We start from the raw sequence: 19,472 nt of genomic DNA, 5'->3' as shown, positions 1-19,472 counted from the left end.
CATCTCCATTTCCTGCGATGCACAACGTCCATCTTAATGTTGCCTTATGTGCTGCCGTGCATTACGTCATCCAGGACCTGAAATCTCTTACTCATTATTAACAGTGATAATATTCCAAACCTTTCAGAGGTAGCTAAATGTATTCAGCATCCCAAACAGTATACTGGACGAGATAGATAAAGTATCATAACATATTGACAACTAGGAGGAACTGAATGAAACTGAGGGAGCATATTTTCAGAGCTCTCCTAGTCGTGTGCAGAAAGTTGGAAGTCACAAGGCATGAGATCAGCGTGACTACAGTGCCAAGTGGTGCTGGTTCCACTACATTAACCAGTTGAAGGAACCTATAAAGACAGTGTGTATCAAACAGCGAGCAGGTATTGTGTACTGTGGTGGTGTTATTCATTATAGCATGGCCCATAGACAACATTTCGATGACTTCACATCAGGCAACTGGCAGAAGAGTGAAGTGTGACGAGTTTAGCTCAGAAGTTTGCTATGTCACACAGCACTGTTTCACGTGCATGGCGAGCGTACCCCAACAACACTGCTGCTTGAAGGAGAGGAGGTAATCGACCACTGTCACCTACAGAGCACAGCAAGCTGATTACAGCTATATTTTGCAACAGTCAAGAAGTGATCCACATCAAACAGCAGGTACAATTGCAACCACATTTAACATGCCTGCAAGACGCACAACGTCACGCTCCACAACGGCTCTCCAACTACATGGAGGAAGACACTTTTCCCGAAGACCAGTTCGTTGTGTTCCGTTGACACCCGCGCATCGGCGGCACAGTTTGTGATTGTACCAAGAGCACAGAGACTGGACCAACGAGCAGTGGGGTCACTTACTCTTCTCGGACGAGGGCAGATTTTCTTTGGGTAGCGATTCAGGAAGTACCCTTGTGAGGGGAGAGGTGGGAACTTGTAATGCACCCACATTATCGAACATGGTAGTTTCGGTGATTCAGGTGTTATGGTGCGGGGAGCCATAATGTTGGATTGGCATACTAATCTCCGAATCTTTTAATACGATACACTCACTGGTCAACGTTTTTCTGATACTGCAATCCTTCCCCACGTGCGTCCTTTGATCGATAGCTTCTGCTCAGACTTGTTTTATATGAATGACAATGGACGACTACATCGAACAGCGCCGGCGGAGGAGCTCTTGGAGCGAGAGGATATTCGGCGAATGCGTTGGCCTGTCGTTCCCGACTTAAATTCTATTTAGAGTCTAGATACACCAGTGATCAACCAGCAGTAGTCAACCGCGGCGGTAGAGGAATGGAACGACCTGCCACAAGTATTTCTAACCATCCTTGTCACCTGCGTGGGAGCCCGTTGCAGAGCCTGCACTGCCGTCCATGGTAATCGTGCTTTCTACTAAGAACGATTTCCCCACATTTTATAATTTCGATGAGACAGTCATGAAGTTTAGTGACTTCAGATTAATTGTTACTTTTGAATAAAAGTGTCATTTCTGTATGTCCCACTGCGCGATTCCTTCTATTACCTTCTGTACCGTACTGTGACAGTTCTTCCTTAGCAGGTCTAGGTTTCAGCGAGCTATTTAACTTGGCGGCGGCACACTTTCACCCTTAGGTTTTTACACAGGTATATTTTTAGTCATTCGTCTTCCTGTTTGAAACAACGTACCTTCTAAAACCTTTGTGTGTTCTTCTTCTACATACTTACCTAAAACAAGTGTATCAATGTGACAAAAACTTCCACATTCTCCAAGGTTGTAGATGAAAGTAACTGAATTTCCAAATTGTTAGGCCAACCACTATAGGCTCACAGTGTTGCATGCCATAGAGCCATTTATCTTCGATGTAAAATTGTGAGTTTACATACTGTTTTAACGTGGTGAACTGTCAAGGCTTCCTTCCTTTGAAGTTACTTTGCTCTTAACTTTTGCTGCTTGTATGATTTGACAACATATTTTGCTTCTGATGCTCTTAGAGTACATGCAGATTTCTTTTTGTATCAGTTACAAGCACCAATAAAGTTTATTCCAGGCATTTTCTCAAATGTGATGTTGTTAGTATCTTACAGCAGTTTGGGTTTAACCCTTTTACGTGAACATAATTCATATTAACATTCACTTTTGGCATTTTGTATGAAAACTATCCTTATTAACATTCATTTACCAGTTTCTGTCATTCTAGAGCAAAGCGGAGCTCATTATTGTTCTTACTAAATACCTTATCTAGCGTATGAACTCCGTTTCAAAACCGACCGTTATATTTCGAAGTTCACCACTTTTGAACGTATTTTGTTTACTTGTACGCCACTGATTCGAGTCATATTCATTTTTCACGTGTTAAATCACTTTTGTACTTTTATGCTGTAGCACTGCCTTCGTTTGTTGCGCGATAAATAAGAATTTGGTGTTAAGTGCGAATTTATAAAATATCTTATTCTTCATTCCTTATAAACTTCTCTCGAACATCACCTGTTGAGTACAAAACCAAGGACTAGTTTCCTTCCTCACAGTTTTTAGTTAGTGGCTGCAGATCTTTCATTTCCTTTTGTTATTGTTTCATTTACTTTTTGTCACTTTCGTTTCTCTTCGTATAAATTTATTTGATCCTGTCTTCTTTTTAATCACCTTCCACTACCTTACAAGCAGACACACATAACAATCAATATAAGACGCAGTGTCTCAGATTTTTAGACAATAAGTTCACTAACCAACTAAATATCACTTTTTGATTAGCAAAATAAATAAGTGTGGGAAACGTAGCTATACATTTTGTAAAAGCACCAGTCACATTAGCAAAAATACCAGGGAAGCAGACATCAGTGCTAAGGTTAAGAGATCTGTAGCTTTTTTGGCTCAAAGTATGGGAGAACTGTTGAAAAGAATGGACAGCGTTAGGTTATGAGTTGAATATAAACGAAACAAAGACAAAAGTAACCGAGATCAGCTCAAAGCCGAATAGTGACTAACCAACAACCTGAACTGTGGAAGAGATTGCAGAAGAAGTGAAGTAATTCGTACAGTGAATGGCTGCTGCAAAAAAGAGATCAAAACCATATTGATGCAAGTAACGATGTTTTTCCTGAATTTAAAGATTTATATTGATACCAGATATTGCAGCAAATTTTGGATAGAGGTTCTGATTTTTTGTGTTTATGTGGACAGTGACAAAACACAAGGAGAAGAACCTAAGAATTTTGCATGTAAAGCCACAAGAGCCAAAAAACTAAAAAGATTCAGTTGACGCTTGAAATACGAGATGATAATGTGCCTGGAAGAATAGGTGAGGGAAAATTTCATGGAAATCCCTTATCTGGACGGGTGGAACTAGTGGGATAAATGTCAAGGCTTCCAGGAATAGTTAAACAAGCTCTGTTGAGAAGGTCTAAAGTGATAATTTTCGTCGATAATATTCGTCGTTGGACGGCAGAGATGGTTTATAAGTTTATTGCGAGGAGAGGATATGTAGAGAGGAAAAAATTCAAGAAGAAAAAGGGTGGTTGCTGGCATCATACAAGTCGGAAGTCTCGTGACTGAGAGGTAAGTTTGTACGTGATGCAATGATTGCTAAATATAGCTTACCCACAGAGACACTACACTGATGAGGTTCTTATGCCACTAAAGAAACAAGACAGAGTGGCTTCTATTCAATTTCAAGTGTAAGGGTAGACTGCCTGTTATTATTCTGATAGCGTGGCGTTGAAAAATTCTCAAGATATTGTGAGTTATTATTAAAAACGACAAGCATACATCACTAAAACTCAAATTAGAAATTAAATGTTATGTGATGACAGACTCTAGATAACTAAAATAAGTCTTTACACACGAGTACCCATATATAATTTCTGTATTTATGTTGAACAACAAACCATTATTTACAGAGATGAATCTTTCTCGTGTTATCAGCCGAGTGGCAGTTTCGTCTTAGAGTAACGATTCAGTGCTTTGCCTACTAGATTTCTTTAGGCGAAGCTGAAGAGTATAAAACTCTTTGAAACGTTGATTTAAGATGATTCTGTCACTCGCCTTAGTGATTTTACTAGCAAGATTCACTGGGAAAAACTGCATTTTCCAAATTAACATAATTTTGTAGAGAAATTTTGAGCAGCTAAAAGGACCGTAACTTACCTAATGGTTTCTCGCCACCAAACAAGTTGTCCAAATGAATGCTGCCTTTTCCTACATGAAAGCGGACATCCATATTAGTGAATGTCATGTATTCTTTCCCTTGTCGTATTATTCTTTTACCCTGGAGACTGACGTCACCTTTGCAGTTAGCTGAAAGAAAAATATTTAGTTACGTAACATATATAAGACCCATTTATTCAAGGAAACTATTTAGGAAATTATTTAAAAAAATATCTTATTTTGAACATGAAGTCTCAATATCGGTCCATTTTGTGCATCATTAAAACAAAATACGTGTAGTATGAAAACAATAAATATACTGCTGGCCATCAAAATTGCTACACCACGAAGATGACGTGCTACAGACGCGAAATTTAACCAACAGGAAGAAGATGCTGTGATATGCAAATGACTAGCTTTTCAGAGCATTCACACAAGGCTGGCGCCGGCGGCGGCACCTACAACGTGCTGACATGAGGAAAGATTCCTACCGATTTCTCATACACAAACAGCAGTTGACCGGCGTTGCCTAGTGAAACGTTGTTGTGATGCCTCGTGTAAGGAGGAGAAATGCGTACCATCACGTTTCCGACTTTGATAAAGGTCGGATTGTAGCCTATCGCGATTGCGGTTTATCTTATCGCGACATTGCTGCTCGCGTTGGCCGAGATCCAATGACTGTTAGCAGAGTATGGAATCGGTGGGTTCAGGAGGGTAATACGGAACGCCGTGCTGGATCCCAACGGCCTTGTATCACTAGCAGTCGAGATGACAAGCATCTTATCCGCATGGCTGTAACGGATCGTGCAGCAACGTCTCGATCCCTGAGTCAACAGTTGGGAACGTTTGCAAGACAACAACCATCTGCACGAACAGTTCGACGACCTTTGCAGCAGTATGGACTATCGGCTCAGAGACAATGGCTGCGGTTACCCTTGACGCTGCATCACAGACAGGAGCGCCTGCGACCGTGTACTAACGACGAACCTGGGTGCACGAATGGCAAAACGTCATTTTTTCGGATGAATACAGGTTCAGTTTACGGCATCATGATGGTCGCATGCGTGTTTGGTGACATTGCGGTGAACACACATTGGAAGCGTGTGTTCGTCATCGCCATACTGGCGTATCAACCGGCGTGATGGTATGGGGTGCCATTGGTTACACATCTCGGTCACCTCTTGTTCGCATTGACGGCACTTTGAACAGTGGACGTTACATTTCAGATGTGTTACGACCCGTGGCTCTACCCTTCATTCGATCCCTGCGAAACCCTACATTTCAGCAGGATAATGCACGACCGCATGTTGCAGGTGCTGTACGGGTCTTTCTGGATACAGAAAATGTTCGACTGCTGCCCTGGCCAGCACATTCTCCAGATCTCTCACCAATTGAAAACGTCTGGTCAATGGTGGCCGAGCAACTGGCTCGTCACAATATGCCAGTCACTACTCTTGATGAACTGTGGTATCGTGTTGAAGCTGCGTGGCCAGCTGGACCTGTACACGCCATCCAAGCTCTGTTTGACTCAATACCCAGGCTTTTGAAGGCCGTTATTACGGCCATAGGTGGTTGTTCTGGGTACTGATTTGTCAGGATCTATGCACCCAAATTGCGTGAAAATTTAATCACACGTCAGTTCTAGTATAATATATTTGTCCAATGAATACCCGTTCATCATCTGCATTTCTTCTTGGTGTAGCAATTTTAATGGCGAGTGGTGTATATAAAAACATCTACAGCTCAGTAAACACTGAGAAAAATGACAAATTTATAAGGTGGTACTGAATTGTATAAAATTATTTGTCCTCGCTGGACTGGCTCGACATTGCAGACATCTGATTCTACATTTGGTGAGCATGTGCCCAACGAAGACCGTTACTAGAAGACACAAACTCATGACTTCCGCTGTGAGCAGCGGATGGTAGCTGAATTCGTTGGATGCCCCTTAGGTCAACAAACATCTAGCACGTAGACTACATTTAATCTTGAACTATCGAATTCAGATTAATATATCCACACTCCTAGAATTTCACCTAATATCCTCAATCATTTTAGTATCTTTCCACTCAGTTAAAAACGTCCTACTCCTCTACTATGTTGCGTATTACTCTTATTTCAATTTCCAGTGCATTGCTAATTGCTAAACAGTCTGATGTTTGCGCACTTTTTCAGTTCCTCTGGTAATATTAGATACCCAGAATTCTTTTGACTTTTGCATTCCTCCACTATTATGGGGACATTTCATAAATCTACTTTGGATTTCAAGCAAGAAGTTAGAAATAAAAACAACGGAATTGACCAATAGCTATTTTGTATATAGAAATAGTATGTATGTGGACAGACTATCGAAAGAGGTATTGAACATATGACAACCTCATGATCTCAAATTATCTTCTTCTTCTTCTGTAGCGGTCAATCCAAGGATTGGTTTGCAACAGCCACAATGGCAGTTTGTCTCCATTCTGTGCGTCTTTCAGCTTTTCTCTTCATTTCTTTATAGGTGTTACATCCCACATCTTTCACGATTTGATCCATGTACTTCAGCCGTGGTCTTCCTCTTGGTCTTTTTCCCTCGACATATCCCTCTATGATTGTGTCAGAAGTCCTTTATGTCTTAACAGATGGCCGGTAAATTGCATTCTTCTTTTAACAATGAAACTCCAGAAGCTTCTCTTCTCACCTGGTCTTTCGAGAAACACCTCGTTTGTGACCTTGTCGATACATTTTATTTTGAGCATGCGTGTTAGCACCACATTTCAAAAGAATTTAGCTTCTGGTCTTCCTCTGTTCCGTGAGTCCATGTTTCACACCCATATCCACACTTCACACATATGATTTCAAAATTTTTTTCCTGATTTCATGGCTGATGCTCTTAGATGTTAAGATGTTTTTCTTCCTGTTAAAAGCAGCCTTTGCTTGAGCAATTCTACTTCTGACTTCTGCCTTGCTCCTTCCATCCCTGGTAATATTACTGCCCAGATAAGTAAATTTATGAACTTGTTGAAGCAGTTCATTGCCTACATGAACTTGGACTTTCACTTGATCTTTTTTGTCGCATGCCATTACTTTTGTTTTTGCTTTAATAATTATCATATTATTAAAAGGATAGATTTAAGTGTCAGGAAGTCGTTTCTGAAAGTATTTGTATGGATGGTTGATTGGTTGGTTGTTTTGGGGAAGACCAGACAGCGAGGTCATCGGTCTCATCGGATTAGGGAAGGACAGGGAAGGAAGTCGGCCGTGCCCTTTGAAAGGAACCATCCCGGCATTTGCCTGGAGCGATTTAGGGAAATCACGGAAAACCTAAATCAGGATGGCCGGACGCGGGATTGAACCGTCGTCCTCCCGAATGCGAGTCCAGTGTCGAACCACTGCGCCACCTCGCTCGGTCTATTTGTATGGAGTATAGCCATGTATGGAAGTGAAACATGGACGACAAATAGTTTGGACAAGAAGAGAATAGAAGCTTTCTAAATGTGGTGCTACAGAAAAATGCTGAAGATTAGATGGGTGGATCACATAACTAACGAGGAGGTATTGAATAAAATTGGGGAGGAGTTTGTGGCACAACAGGCCAAGAAGAAGGGACCGGTTGATAGGACATGTTCTGAGGCATCAAGGGATCACAAATTTAGCATTGGAGGGCAGCGTGGAGGGTAAAAATCGTAGAGGGAGACCAAGAGATGAATACACTGAGCAGATTCAGAAGGATGTAGGTTGCAGTAAGTACTGGGAGATAAAGAAGCTGCACGGGATAGAGTAGCATGGAGAGCTGCATCAAACCAGTCTCAGGACTGAAGACAACAACAACAACATTATATTCCGTAGGACTACAAGATCTTCTTCACTTTCACCAAGGACAGCTTTATCATCGGCATATCTTATCATATCTATTCGTTGGCCATGAATTACTACACCTGTCTGTGAATTTTCCCTTACTTTTTTCAGCGTCTCTTCAATGTATAGGTTAAAGATAACAAGGGGTAGTGCGCAACCTTGTCGGACACCTTTCCGTATCTGCACCTCTTCTTGTTTTGTCCGTCCACAGATAACAGCTGTCTCGTTTTTGTACAGGTTCCATATCATTTTTCTATCTTTATAGTCTATTTCTACTTTTTTGAGTACCTCAAACATCTTATCCCATTAAACATTATCAAAGGCTTTCTCTTCATCTACTAAAGCTATGTGTGTTGTCAGGTTCTTATCTAGCCGTTTCTCTATTATTAGTTTTAGAGCAAATATTGCTTCTCTGGTTCCTCTATCTTTCCGGAATCCAAACTGGTCTTCGGAGAGTGTAGCTTCGACTTTTTGTTCTATGCGTTTTAGGATAATTGAGGTTACTATTTTAGAGGCGTGAGTAACTAGGCTGAGCGTCCTATAATTTTCACATCTTTTAGCATTTGCCTTCTTTGGAATGGGGATCATAATTATTTTCTCAAAGTCTGTAGGAATTTGACCCCGCTCAAATTATCACGAATTTAAATTAACGGTATAGTTAAAAACCGAGCCTTTGAAAAACAGATGTAATGTATCTACATTACAATATGCATAATTTCAGGCAGGTATTCTTCAAAAAGCTTGATTACCCTTTATAAACAAAACAGACGAGAAATAGTCATATGGATGTGATTCAATCTCGGTTCACTTTCCAGTCGTTCGCAACGAATTAAAGTTATTGAGTCCTCATGTTGTAAATGTAATTGAATAGCAGTTTCAGCTTTAAAATAAGTGCTTTTTTTTACTGTAAAATGAATGGTAGTCACAAAAAAAGCTATTGGTTTAGTAACATCTGGACAACGACTAGCAACTAGTGTAGACCGTTTCTTATGTACGAACAGTGCGACAGTAATAGATAAATTTTCGTCTGAATATATGTTTATTAAAAAAATGTAGTATAACTATGACAATAAAATATTGCAGTATATTTAATACCTTACAATGTGTAGAACGATTTATGGTCATTACGACCAAATGCCAAAATAAATAAATAAAATCCACATTTTGATATGTCTCTCATAATATTACAAACATTATCAGTGAACGTCAAACATCTTTAGCAATTTACAAGAATAAAAAGAGAAGATACAACACGAAAGTTTGTGGCTAACAGGTATGTTTAGTCAGCTTTAATTATATTTAGTCAGTTTTTTTTATATATGAAACGAATATTGACTACTTTTATAATTTCAGTGAAAAATATTCACAAACTGACAGAGCACTGAAATAATTTTTCTTTGCATTCCACTAGTACCATGAATTAATTAACACTGAGGCAGTACACAGAGAGAAAAACGTTACTGTCGATTTGATGTTTACAGCATCTTATGTATCGCCCGCAGACACAAAAGTACCAACTATGACGACGACACAGTGAACCCACTTATAAGTGAGAGTGGTGATTTTACTTACTGAAGTTGCCCCTCATTGGTCCAGAGCCGTGGATGGGGATGAGCAATATCCGCCCGTGCACCTGGTAGCGAGCGACGATGTACAGGTGCGGCAGGTCGATGCCGAAGTCGAACTTGTCTCTGCGCATGTCTACACTGCAAAGGGAGAAGCATTACCATTAGTGTAACATGTACCAGCCATCGTAGTCGACAGCGGTTGACATTTATAGCTCACTGTATTAGTACCAATGAATGATAAGTAATCTTGCTGTTTTCGTTTTTTGTAACAGGGTTCAGCAAAGATGCTGATATATCCACGTATTTCCTGTGCAACACTCGTTCACTGAAGACGAGAAAACAGTATAATGGCCTGTCCTTGGAGGAACGTGTCCGAAGTTAAAGCGGCACTCACTGTCTGCAGCGCCCCCTTTGAGATCAGTACACTTCCTGCAACATTTAGCCAATCTTTTTCAAATGAACAGCTTCCATGATTACAATAATGGAGGATCGGCAGAACAGCTATCTATAGCTGCCTTAATTTCTACGTTGGACTCAAAATGTTTACCTCGTTGTAGAGAATATTTTTGTCTCTTCTTCCAGTCAGATATTCAGAAAACGTGGTATAATTCTTGGACAAACATTTATCAAAGTTACACTTCCTACAAAAGAATTCCACTCTTTCTTCTGACAAGCATATCATCAGATGATGAATACATCATGTAACGGCTATTCGACCTTTTCCATTTGTGCACTCAGTCGATTTTTTAAAATCTATAGTTCCAGTTTTTGCTCATCCTTGATGTGGATCATCTTCAAGGTAAGTATGGGTACCTATCATTTTAAGCTCACAATACTGTTGTTTATTTGTACAGTATTTTTTTAAAATAGATGCGCTGATTGTGTATCGTTTAAATGGATAAATGAGAAACCACGCCTTCGCATGATGCTTTACATCCGCCTGCAACAACTCGACTCCAGTGACTGGTATTTGCACTTTCGCTTCGGAGCCAATATGCTGCCCATGTTAGGTTGAGTTCGACACGGTCATAACTAAAGATCTCACTCCAGAGGTGATGTAGAGGTGAGAACAAAGTGTAATAACACACTGCTTGCTGTCAATAGTAAAAGATAATGACTTACTAGTACTTTGATCTTTCCGGTCGATTTACCAAGTCTGTTTGCTTCTTCCAGTAGTCATATTTCTCGTTCTTAACATCAGTAACATCGACCACACCTACTGGTCCTTGGTGTCCAGAAAATTTTGTACTTCCGTAATAAGCTTATGGTTTTCTATTAAATTCCATTTCCTATTCAGTATGTCTGCCATCAATAGTTTGGTTTCGATAATCTTTTCCAATAAAGTATTCGTATACTTATAGCTGTTGACACTGGATGTCCAAGGACAAATCTTCGATTACAAGAACGATCATTCAAATCAAAAAAGTCCAGTAAGTATGAGCTCTAAAATGCAAATATTAAGAGTTACAAGCACTTGTTCATCTACGCTGCAGTGACAAGAATCTCTTCTAGCGCAAGCTTTTTGCTTTTCATATTTTTAGAGGTGTTACCATAGACCAAAACAAGAAAAAATGTCCAGGAAACATGGGCTCTAAAGTGCATACTTCATCTTGGCAAGAGTGAAACACATATCTTCTACTGAACAAGTGTTCATAACTCTTAACGTATGCACTTTAGAACCGATTTTATAAGACAACTTTTTCTTCTTTTGGTGCATACTACCTCCTCCAAGAAGATGGAAGGCAAAGAGCTTGCAGTGGAAGAGATGTTCACAGTATCGTAGATGAAGAAATGCTCATAGCTCCTAAGCTTAAGTTATGCCTTTTAGAGCCAACGTTTACTACACATTTTTGCTTCGAATTGTTGTTCTTGGCACATCCCTAAATACTAACCATTGCTCCTGGGATACCCTGTTGATAAAAAAAAAGTAAATGATGTCTGAATGTCAATAAAAGAATGGCTACCCATTCATCCTCAAGACCCGAAACCAGAGCAGTTAGTGGTTCAAATGGCTCTGAGCGCTATGGGACTTAACATCTATGATCATCAGTCCCCTAGAACTTAGAACTACTTAAACCTAACTAACCTAAGGACATCACACAACACCCAGTCATCACGAGGCAGAAAAAATCTCTGACCCCGCCGGGAATCGAACACGGGAAGCAGTTAGTGACGTTGGACGCTGAAATCTGGAGTGATGTCGACATTCTAACTCTACCACTGAATTCAGCTCGAGACTCTGGACAGGTCAGTGCATTTCAGCAATGTTATTGTCCAAAACCATGGTCTCTCTTGCATAAGCTGCTTTACGACAGGGTGCAAACAATCATCGTCTGCTAAGTGTTCCTCTACTGTACACAGTACACAATGCTGTGAAATGTGATCCTTCAGCATTTAGAATTTTTATAAGCGTAGTAACAGGTCCACAGCCTAACCACAAAAAACACTCACATACTGTAACACCACTCCTTCGATACTCTTGGCACTAGACATAATGGCCGGTAACGCTCCCCAGGCATTTGCCAAATCCAAACACTTCAATCGGATTACCATAGGGTATTGCGTGACTGATCGCTCCAAATTACTTGATTCCAGTCATCCACTGCCCAGGGGCGTTACTGTTTGCAGCCCATCAAGCGGCAATTAGCAATGACTACATAAATTTGCGGTTTGTGAGGAGCTGGTCATTGTGATACCCTGTGCACAGTCATCGTGCTACATGGATGGCTGGTAGCACTTTTGGAACTGGTGAGTGATTCCTTCCGTTGATTTCATGCGATTTTTCACAACAACCTTGTGCAATTTGGGATGATCCCCGTCCGTCAGTACATGAGCTCTGCCTGGTCTTAGTTTGGTTGTGGTTGTTCCTTCGCGTTCTCACTTCACAAGAACCTCACCAACAGGTGACTTGGGCAGCTTTAGAACGGTTGAAAGGATGCTGTGCATCTGTTACTCACATCGCATCCAGTGAGTAGCCCGCGACCGATGTCAGTGAACTTTTTTTATCGACCCATTCTGATGTTACTGCTCTTCTATTGACATGTCCATTATAATTATCCGGGCTGTTATGCCGTGGTCGGTTGATGAACTCTGTGTCAATTCCCAACGTTTCGTCTCTGACTGTGGGAGACATCCTCAAGGGGGTCCGTAGCTTGATGGAAGGTGCAACACACCCACTGGATCGCTACTGACTGCCGCTAAATTCCGTGTCAGCGCGCTCCCGCACCGCGGCGTGACGTGTTGTGAAAACGTCAGCTGTGGACAGCGGCCAATTGCACTGACGTTTTCAAAACACGTGACGTCACGCCGCGGTGGGGGAGCGCGCGGACACGGAATTTAGCGGCAGTCAGTAGCGATCCAGTGGTTGTGTTGGACCTTCCATCGAGCTACGGATCCCCTTGAGGATGTCTTCCGCAGTCAAGGACGAAACGTTGAGATTTGACACAGAGTTCATCAACCGACCACGGCATAACAGCCCGGATAATTATAATGGACATGATATTTCCGGCCGTTAAAGTCTACATTTTAGTATCTTCTATTGACAACACTACACTCCCCGTCTCCTTTTATTCTGGCAGGTTCGCCTCTCGTGACCTTTAGTGGTCAGTTCCACATTACACAGGGTTGTCCTGGTACCTTTGATCACACAGTGTAGGTGGCCTTGCATGGAAGAGAACTGGAAGAAAAAGCCTACGACACTCACCTCATGCGGTTGATGGTGAAGTCGCTGCAGCCATAGGCACGCACGTTGGTCGCCGTGATCCGCAGCGTGGGGCCACCCGTCGCAATGATCTCCTTCAGCTCCAGTGGCTCGATGGACGGCACGTGGAACTCAGGAATGCCTGCGTAAAATAGGCAAAGGATTTACATCTGTAGAATCTCTGGCAACCGAGAAATACCCATCCACGACTACCATCACATTTTTTTGAAACGCTTTCTAGAGCTAGATACGTTTGGACGAGGGAACGGGTGGAGCTCAGGACTGAGAAATCTTTTAAATAAGGTGGATTCTCCAGCAGTTCACACTTGAAATGATAAATTTTCCCCATTGTTACAGCACCTTTTTGCGGATATGAAGTGATCCTGATAAATATTTTTGTTTTTATCAAATCTGATCTGTTATCAAGAGTTTTTCATTCATTTGGTTTGGAGGGCGTTTGCTCCACGTTCCTAGTCTTGATAAAATGCGAATAACTTGAAATTTGTTAGAAAATAAATCAACAATTCGAATTAACCAAGAAGAGAAGTTATTTGTACAGGGTGAGTATTCCCTTCAAATGCCTTTTGAAATAGGAAAAGTATTAGTAAGGCTTCTTCACCCACAGTAATAACCACGTCTTGCTCTTTAAATAACAAGTGTTCTTGTCATCCTAACAGGATACAGGCTTAAGTTATGTTTTTCTGACACTACTGAGCGGTTTTCACCTCAGCGCAGCAATTCTCGATGCGAAGATTCAATATAATGTATCAAAATTTTGGTGCTTGTGTTGTGCATTTAGCGGGTTGAATGACCTACGCCCCTGGATGTTTCTCCCATTCTTAGTGGAAATACGCTTTGCAGAAATTAGAGACAATTGATAAATTGCGTGCAATCCCTGACAGAATTGCAGTAAAATAAGATGGAATTTAATACGTACGCAAATCAGTTGTTGAATCGTTATTAACGAGTAAATATTTTGGCTGAACAATGACTTTTAAAAAAGAATTGCTTCACGTGATATTGGTTAACGCCGATTTTTTTAAAAAGAGATCTACGGACAGTATTTATATGCGGGTATGTTTTCGAGGAGACGTTAATCATTTCGTCTGATATTAGTACTGTTAAAAAGCTTCAACGGACGAGGCTTTGCGTCATAACAACGCATTCGAAATAACAGTGTTATAACGTAGGTGCAGAAGCAACAGTGCCAAAAGTTGTGAAGCTAAGAAGTGTGCTGCATATTATTTGCATTTGTTCCTAGTCTTAATTTTGTGAAATTATCTATTGGTTGGAACAAGGGATATATTATGTACCAAACATTACATTAATGAATAAAGTAAGTAGTTCTCATCATTATTTTAAACGAATTCACCAAATCAAGAACTAATATACTCTCATCATAGTTCCATTTCGAAAAGAAAATCCAAATTGATGTTATCTCAGTAAATATGAAATCACATCTGTCATAATTTTTTGAGTCCTTTGTGACTACTTTACCAAGTGTAAAAATAGAAGCTTGACATCAAAATGTTCGATAATCATTATCGAGTCAGGATCCCACTAGCTTTGAAATAGTTGATTCAGTGTGAAATACGAGGTCTATTTTTTTCCATGTCCGATCAGTTGCGGAATGGAAAGCACAGAGAAAATAAAAAGTATTTTATTTGAAACATTTAGCTGCACTTTCCAGCTGCTTCTCTACATAGTCGCCACTCCGACTTAGATATTTGTCGTAGCGTTGTACCAACTTTACGATGTCCTTGTCATAGAAGGCAGGCGCCTGTACTTTCTTCCCTATGCTGGTCTGCACCTTGATGAATGTACCAAAATGCTGTCCCCATAGCCAAAGAGTCATGTGAACAAAGAGGTGAAAATAAGAGGGAGCCAAGTCCGGGCTTTATGGTGGGTGGTCTAACATTTGTTGTTGTTGTGGTCTTCAGTCCTGAGACTGGTTTGATGCAGCTCTCCATGCTACTCTATCCTGTGCAAGCTTCTTCATCTCCCAGTACTTACTGAAACCTACATCCTTCTGAATCTGCTTAGTGTATTCATCTCTTGGTCTCCCTCTACCATTTTTACCCTCCACACTGCCCTCCAATGCTAAATTTGTGATCCCTTGATGCCTCAAAACATGTCCTACCAACCGGTCCCTTCTTTTTGTCAAGTTGTGCCACAAACTCCTCTTCTCCCCAATTCTATTCAATACCTCCTTATTAGTTATGTGATCTACCCATCTAATATTCAGCATTCTTCTGTAGCACCACATTTCGAAAGCTTCTATTCTCTTCTTGTCCAAACTATTTATCATCCATGTTTCACTTCCATACATGGCTACACTCCATACAAATACTTTCAGAAACGACTTCCTGACACTTAAATCTATACTCGATGTTAACAAATTTCTCTTCTTCATTAACGATTTCCTTGCCATTGCCAGTCTGCATTTTATATCCTCTCTGCTTCGACCATCATCAGTTATTTTACTCCCTAAATAGCAAAACTCCTTTACTACTTTAAGTGTCTCATTTCCTAATCTAATTCCCTCAGCGTCACCCGATTTAATTCGACTACATTCCATTATCCTCGTTTTGCTTTTGTTGATGTTCATCTTATATCCTCCTTTCAAGACACTGTCCATTCCGTTCAACTGCTCTTCCAAGTCCTTTGCTGTCTCTGACAGAATTACAATGTCATCGGCGAACCTCAAAGTTTTTATTTCTTCTCCATGAATTTTAATACCTACTCTAAATTTTTCTTTTGTTTCCTTTACTGTTTGCTCAACATACAGATTGAATAACATCGGGGAGAGGCTACAACCCTGTATCACTCCCTTCCCAACCACTGCTTCCCTTTCATGCCCCTCGACTCTTATAACTGCCATCTGGTTTCTGTACAAATTGTAAATAGCCTTTCGCTCCTGTATTTTACCCCTGCCACCTTCAAAATTTGAAAGAGAGTATTCCAGTTAACATTGTCAAAAGCTTTCTCTAAGTCTACAATGCTAGAAACGTAGGTTTGCCTTTTCTTAATCTTTGTTCTAAGATAAGTCGTAAGGTTAGTATTGCCTCACGTGTTCCAACATTTCTACGGAATCCAAACTGATCTTCCCCGAGGTCCGCTTCTACCAGTTTTTCCATTCGTCTGTAAACAATTCGCGTTAGTATTTTGCAGCTGTGATTTATTAAACTGATAGTTCGGTAATTTTCACATCTGTCAACACCTGCTTTCTTTGGGATTGGAATTATTATATTCTTCTTGAAGTCTGAGGGTATTTCGCCTGTATCATACATCTTGCTCACCAGGTGGTAGAGTTTTGTCATGACTGGCTCTCCCAAGGCTGTCAGTAGTTCTAAAGGAATGTTGTCTACTCCTGGGGCCTTGTTTCGACTCAGGTCTTTCAGTGCTCTGTCACACTCTTCACGCAGTATCATATCTCCCATTTCATCTTCATCTACATCCTCTTCCATTTCCATAAAATTGTCCTCAAGTACATCGTCCTTGTATAAACCCTCTATATACTCCTTCCACCTTTCTGCCTTCCCTTCTTTGCTTAGAACTGGGTTTCCATCTGAGCTCTTGATATTCATACAAGTGGTTCTCTTCTCTCCAAATGTCTCTTTAATTTTCCTGTAGGCAGTATCTATCTTGCCCCTAGTGAGATACGCCTCTACATCCTTACATTTGTCCTCTAGCAATCCCTGCTTAGCCATTTTGCACTTCCTGTCGATCTCATTTTTGAGACGTTTATATTCCTTTTTGCCTGCTTCATTTAATGTATTTTTATATTTTCACCTTTCATCAATTAAAATCAATATTTCTTCTGTTACCCAAGGATTTCTATTAGCCCTCGTCTTTTTACCTACTTGATCCTCTGCTGCCTTCACTACTTCATCCCTCAGAGCTACCCATTCTTCTTCTACTGTATTTCTTTCCCCCATTCCTGTCAATTGTTGCCTCATGCTCTCCCTGAAACTCTCTAGAACCTCTGGTTTAGTCAGTTTATCCAGGTCCCATCTCCTTAAATTGGCACCTTTTTGTAGTTTCTTCAGTTTTAATCTACAGTTCATAACCAATAGATTGTGGTCAGAGTCCACATCTGTCCCTGGAAATGTCTTACAATTTAAGACCTGGTTCCTAAATCTCTGTCTTACCATTATATAATCTATCTGAAACCTTTTAGTATCTCCAGGATTCTTCCATGTATACAACCTTCTTTCATGATTCTTGAACCAAGTATTAGCTGTGATTAAGTTATGCTCTGTGAAAAATTCTACCAGGCGGCTTCCTCTTTCATTTCTTCCCCCCAATCCATATTCACCTACTATGTTTCCTTCTCTCCCTTTTCCTACTGACGAATTCCAGTCACCCACGACTATTAAAATTTCGTCTCCCTTCACTACCTGAATAATTTCTTTTATCTCATCATACATTTCATCAATGTCTTCATCATCTGCAGAGCTAGTTGGCATATAAACTTGTACTACTGTAGTAGGCGTGGGCTTTGTGTCTATCTTGGCCACAATAATGCGTTCACTATGCTCTTTGTAGTAGCTTACCCGTACTCCTATATTTTTATTCATTATTAAACCTACTCCTGCATTAAAACTATTTGATTTTGTATTTATAACCCTGTATTCATCTGACCAAAAGTCTTGTTCCTCCTGCCACCGAACTTCACTAATTCACACTATATCTAACTCTAACCTATCCATTTCCCTTTTTAAATTTTCTAACCTACCTGCCCGATTAATGGATCTGACATTCCACGCTCCGATCCGTAGAACGCCAGTTTTCTTTCTCGTGATAACGACGTCCTCTTGAGTAGTCCCCGCCTGGAGATCCGAATGAGGGACTATTTTACCTCCGGAATATTTTACCCAAGAGGACGCCATCATCATTTAATCATACAGTAAAGCTGCATGCCCTCGGGAAAAATTACGGCTGTAGTTTCCCCTTGCTTTCAGCCGTTCGCAGTACCAGCACAGCAAGGCCGTTTTGGTTAATGTTACATGGCCAGATCAGCCAATCATCCAGACTGTTGCCCCTGCAACTACCGAAAAGGCTGCTGCCCCTCTCCAGGAACACACGTTTGTCTGGCCTCTCAACAGATACCCCTCCGTTGTGGTTATACCTACGGTACGGTCATCTGTATCGCTGAGGCACGCAAGCCTCCCCACCAACGGCAAGGTCCATGGTTCATGGGGGTGGGGGGTCTAACATTGTCTATCGGAAACTCTGCCGGAGGGTCTTTGTTGCAGCTGAAGTGTGCGGCCGAGCAATATCATGTAGAAGAACAATGCCTGAAGACAACATTCATCTTTGTTTGTTGTGTACTGCCCTTCGTAGAAGATTTTCTCATATCACCTGATCCATTCGCTGAACAAGATCATCCGTATGCTGAACCTTTGTACGTTCTGCTTCAATGTTCCCGCACCATTGCCGCACTTTCATGTCACGCATGACGGTTAGGTTCTGTGGGCGCATGAAATCAGACGGAACGCCTCAGCATGAACACAGCGGTTGACAGCAAACACTTCACACTTGGCGAGAAACTCTATCATTCTAGGCATCTTTACGTGTCCACTGATCGCTCTCAACTGAAACGAGCGACGTGATACGATCGCCGGGCATGCTAGAGAAACTGTGCAACATATCTGTGCGAAGCTTCATCGGATTTTCAATGTGGTTTTAATTTCGGACATTGCAGATAAGGTAGCACTTGTGGTTCATTACGCAATGGAACTACATTATGGCAGGGGACGGAACATGCCAGCTCACTTCAGCGATAGGGTAATGGGAAATCAGTGTAATGACAGTACAAGAATTCACTTTTTAAAAAGAATGAAAGGAACCTTAATTTGACCACGATGTTCTTGGAAATATTACTTACAACTGAATATGTTTCCTGTAATTGAATTTTGCTTCACGTTACTAACATGAAAGAGCGCTCTAAGGACTTGTAAATTCACAAATCTGCCGCAAATTGTTCTTGTACATTTCAGCCATCCATAGTGTTTGGGAAAGCAACAACAACACCCAATATTTCCAGCATATTTTTGAGAGAAATCAGTGTGCAGTACTACGTTTTTCACATGCTCAGCCACTCTGATAAATTAACTGAATATTATTCCTTAGAAAAGTCTGACAAGAAATTATTGTTTGGATCTTCGATGCCACCAAGAAAAATCCATATATATTAGACATTATGTCTAATTCAACGTTGCGTTGTCTGTGCTGCCATCTA

The 19,472-nt window shown here is 40.9% G+C and overlaps 1 protein-coding gene across 1 annotated transcript in view; it reads right to left on the bottom strand.

Moving 5' to 3' along the window:
- LOC126457270 (protein takeout) overlaps positions 1-19,472 on the bottom strand; it is a 71,060-nt gene that overhangs the window by 9,667 nt on the left and 41,921 nt on the right. Inside the window, exons 3-5 of the mRNA XM_050093434.1 lie at positions 13,232-13,370; positions 9,533-9,666; positions 4,121-4,270 (exon numbers count right to left, since the gene is read on the bottom strand). Of these exons, the coding sequence (XP_049949391.1) occupies positions 4,121-4,270; positions 9,533-9,666; positions 13,232-13,370 (423 nt within the window). The remainder of the gene's footprint in view (positions 1-4,120; positions 4,271-9,532; positions 9,667-13,231; positions 13,371-19,472) is intronic.

The sequence above is a fragment of the Schistocerca serialis genome, chromosome 2, assembly GCF_023864345.2.
Source record: "Schistocerca serialis cubense isolate TAMUIC-IGC-003099 chromosome 2, iqSchSeri2.2, whole genome shotgun sequence".
Classification (NCBI taxonomy): domain Eukaryota; kingdom Metazoa; phylum Arthropoda; class Insecta; order Orthoptera; family Acrididae; genus Schistocerca; species Schistocerca serialis.
The sequence above is the reverse complement of the archived record's forward strand: the minus strand, read 5'-3'. Positions and strand labels throughout refer to the sequence as shown.